At 40.0% G+C, this 3,969-nt stretch overlaps 1 protein-coding gene across 1 annotated transcript; it reads left to right on the top strand.

Moving 5' to 3' along the window:
- The first annotated feature begins 356 nt into the window (after nt 1-356).
- LOC109476839 (flocculation protein FLO11-like) lies at nt 357-2,922 on the top strand. Its single transcript, XM_019777858.1, has 6 exons — nt 357-367; nt 1,013-1,045; nt 1,272-1,351; nt 1,542-1,745; nt 1,989-2,069; nt 2,256-2,922. Exons 4-6 carry the CDS (start codon nt 1,576-1,578, stop codon nt 2,920-2,922), a joined length of 918 nt encoding a protein of 305 aa, XP_019633417.1. The 5' UTR covers nt 357-367; nt 1,013-1,045; nt 1,272-1,351; nt 1,542-1,575.
- Nucleotides 2,923-3,969: the final 1,047 nt, after the last annotated feature.

Genomic DNA, 3,969 nt, shown 5'->3' with positions numbered 1-3,969 from the left:
ATGTCAGTTAAAAAGGCTAGGGGGAACATATTAAATACAACAAAAGACCAGTATGGGAGTCAACATGGAAGTTTACTAAAGATTAGTTGATTAGGAACTGTTACATTAACCAATGGAAATCACAAGCTCAAACTCTGAAACAAAAGTCAGATGCTTAACATCAGAGAACCAGGCAGGCCTGATTCCATCCGGCTTACAAGTCAGTTGCCTTGAAGAGCCTAGTCTGGGAACAGATCAGTCTGATGACCACACAGGGAGTGTGATTTAACCAGGCCACGTACCATCGCTCTCTCTCCGAGAACTCTAAAAGTGTTTTTTTTTTCTGCATTTGCAGGAAAGTGGAGTACCTGGAACAAGAGCTAAAGAGGTTTGTGAACTCTTTTGATTGTTTTTTTCTTGATTGTTTGTTGGTTTAAATTTAATATAATAATACATGTAATTATATGGACACTTGCACAGAGACCTATGGATGACATTTGTGCCAATTCCTTACAGTTTAACGGAGTCCAAAGACAAGGAAGAGTCTTGTAACAAAAGGTAGGCTGTTGTTTGTTGAGTTTTACTTCTGCTCTTAAGTAATATTGTTCATGTCTGTACTTCACAGTGGTTGCACATTACTTTTCAACCTCGCTAAAATGTTCTCAGATACATCTTTTTATTCATTAGGTATTGTATGTTACTTTGCTGTTACAGTATTTGATCAAGTTTTGTACACTTAGATATCAGTGTATATTATGTTGCTTAAGAGGGCTTTGAAACAATGCTGAGGGCATTTGTATGCATCAGTGATGATGTAATTCTGACCCCTACTATAATGCTGAAATATAGCAGCTGACCTAACATAACTGTTTACCTCTCCCTAACCACAGAGAGGTTAAGCAGTCAAAATGTAATTAATGCATGTAGAACGTGCTACAATCCCTTGGGTGGTGGCAGGGTGGGGTCCCGTGTGGAGTGCTCCCTTCCCTTGTTTTCCATTTATCCATTTTAACTTCTGTTTCTCCTGATGCAGGCTACTTGGGGAACTGGAGGAAGCAGACATAAAGTAAGAGCCGCTGTTAAAAACTTTGGAAGGCTTCATTGCCAAAAGTTCTGTGTGGCAAACTGTTTGGATAAGGAATTTCCTTGGTTGTCTGACATTTAGAAAAATATCAAGTGGTGAAGATGTAAGCAGGTCTCTGGATTGAAAGATTGTATCTGACTGCACATCTGAAACTTTGTGTACCATAATGAGGTGCTCAAAACCAACTTTTCTCCCTCCCCTTCCACAGATTGGCTAGGAAAGAGCTCGAGATTGAAACTTAAAGTGCAAGTTGGCGATTCTTGAGTCAGGCGGCTTCTGGTGGCACGGGTAAGTTTATCTTTATTCAAAAGTCATTGATTGGTTTGGCTTTACAGCTGCATAATCAGTGTTGTGTTTGTTACCTTAAGAATACTTGGGGACAGGAGTGCAACATATCCTCAATTCTGTTAGTAATTAGCAAGAAAAAAAGGTGAAAACCAGTCAAACATTTAACATGTTCTTGCCTGTCTATCCTCAGACCTCATGCGGATTCGGAGAGTGATACTGAGTCCATGTGTTCCACTGACAGCCTAGACGACGGCTTTTCATCCGGGACCAACAAACTAGACAACGTCATAAGTACCAGGAGTATTGCAGTAGGTACAGAGGCCAACGAGACAGACAGCGTCGAACATCAAACCATGATCAAATGTCAATCTGAACTGGAAGCTGCAAACATAACGTAAGAGCTGCTGTTACAAACTTTGGAAGGCTTCATTGCCACAATTTCTGTGTGGCAAACCGTTTGATATTTAAGGCCAGTCTTTATGTCATTTCCTTGGTTTTCTGACATTTAAAAAAATAGCAAGTGGTCAAGATGAAACCAGAGCACTGGAGTGAAAGATTGTACAGTATCTGTCTGTACATTTGAAACCTCATCATAATAAGGTATTCAAAACCAACTTTTCTTCCTCCCTCTCTACAGGCTGGCAAGTCTCGAGCTCGAAGTTGAGGACCTGAAGTGCAAATTGGCGATTCTTGAGTCAGGCGGCTTCTGGTGGCCCTCGTAAGTTTATCTTTATTCAAAAGTCATTGATTGGTTTGGCTTACAGTTATCAGTGTTGTGTTTGTAAGTCATTACCTTAAGAAGACTTTGGGAATTAGCGAGAAAAAAGGTGAAAAACTTTAAAATTTACATCATGTCCTTCCAGTCAAACATTATAAACATGTTCTTATACCTGTCTATCCTCAGACCTGCGCATGCAGAATCGGAGAGTGATGCCGAGTCCATCTCTACGTACCTCTCAGACAGTCTAGACGACGCCTTTCGATCTGGGACCGACAAACTAGACAACGTCAGAAGTACCAGGAGTATTGCAGTAGGTACAGAGGCCAACGAGACGGACTACGTCACACGTCAAACCATAAGTAGCTCAACACAAACATGTAACCTCACATGCCAAACATGTTCAACACAAACATCTACGGTCAAAACAATCAGCAGCAGTACCCAAACATGTAACGTCACATGTAAAACCACCACCAGCAGTACCCAAACATGTAACCTCACATGTAAAACCACCACCAGCAGTACCCAAACTGACCTCGACCCCAAACGTCTTCGACAAGTACTCAGTGTCATTATGTCCCCAACATCACATGATGAAACAGGAGAGAGAGTAGCACTAGAGCTGTTTGGTCCAGATGAGCCCCGCCTTTCATCAGGTCGGACCTTGCTCCCACCTAATGCAGAGCCCTTACACGTCCCCCGAGCTGGACCAGACAGATCACATAAGCTGGCCACACATGTTCCGGCCGGGCAATTCGTATACATGGACTCATTTAAGGTCATGGGTGGAAGGACCACCTTCACAGTGATCTCTGACCGCGAGATTGCTGTGGTTCAGTACCCGCCTTGAAAAAAAGGAAAAAAAAAACAAGGTCACCAGTCCAGTATGTAAACACGTCTTGTACAGTAATTGTAAAACCAAAGCTGGATACTGAATGTATTATATAAATAATAGCATAAAATTTTGTCTAAACAATAACAGGAAATTGTATGTACTATGTATTGTATTACAATGTATTGTATAAATAATAACATGATATTATTGTATAAATGATTGCATTTTACCAACCTCCCAAAAAGTGGTAAATTAGAGGCAAAGTTTCGATATAATCATGAGAATTTGCTAGACGGGTAGTATTTAGTCCTAAGTTATTGAAAGCAGAAGGCGGCTAAATTAACACATTCTGGCTTCTGGAGGTATTGTCATGGGGGATTCTAAGTAATCTAAACTCTTATACGTGGAGTACCGAACTAAAAGATTTGGTCACAGGATTATTATATATTATTGGGAAGTTTTTTCCTCCATACATTTCCATTTGGCAGATAAGGTAGTTTATTTTTAAATTTGAAGTAATTCAAAACTCTAATATGTCAACTTTTGGTCCTGGGATTATTACAATTTTTTTACAATTATATTTATAGGTACGGTCATGAGATTACTAAAAGAACTTTTTCCTTCAAAACATTTCACTGTTTGGAAGATGGTTTAGGCCCTAGATTATCACACTTTTCCCTTCAACTTACTTTATTTCTGTTTGGCAGATAGCTTAATATGTCCATGATGGTCGTCTAATCCCCAAGGGTTCTCATCTCTGGTGTGGTTTAATCTGAAAGAGCCCGGCAGCGGCATTCACTGGCTCAGCCTACGCCAGCTTCTCCCACAAAATTTACAAAAAAACAAACAAAAAAATGGAGTGTTGGACATATTGTGAACTGCTGTTGTCGGGCTGTAGTTGACTGATTGGTTACTTTGTTGAATGAGAGACAAGATACCCTTGGTGGATGGATGCATTAGCTTGGACTTTATTTTAATCCTTTAACCTAATTTCAAGAGCTTACATTGTACATCCCCTCCTATAGTAAAAAGGAATTTAATTTATATATCAGAATTGTGCGT

The sequence above is a fragment of the Branchiostoma belcheri genome, unplaced genomic scaffold, assembly GCF_001625305.1.
Source record: "Branchiostoma belcheri isolate BF01 breed outbred unplaced genomic scaffold, Haploidv18h27 scaffold393, whole genome shotgun sequence".
Lineage (NCBI taxonomy): Eukaryota > Metazoa > Chordata > Leptocardii > Amphioxiformes > Branchiostomatidae > Branchiostoma > Branchiostoma belcheri.
This window is presented reverse-complemented; position numbering and strand designations above follow the sequence as displayed.

Bases quoted from the DNA above. Each gene is read 5' to 3' on its own strand.
- LOC109476839 (XM_019777858.1), top strand. From the start codon at position 1,576: ATGTGTTCCACTGACAGCCTAGACGACGGCTTTTCATCCGGGACCAAC. The intron at 1,746-1,988 runs GTAAGAGCTGCT...CCCTCTCTACAG, and splicing joins CTGGAAGCTGCAAACATAAC to GCTGGCAAGTCTCGAGCTCG. The intron at 2,070-2,255 runs GTAAGTTTATCT...GTCTATCCTCAG, and splicing joins GGCGGCTTCTGGTGGCCCTC to ACCTGCGCATGCAGAATCGG.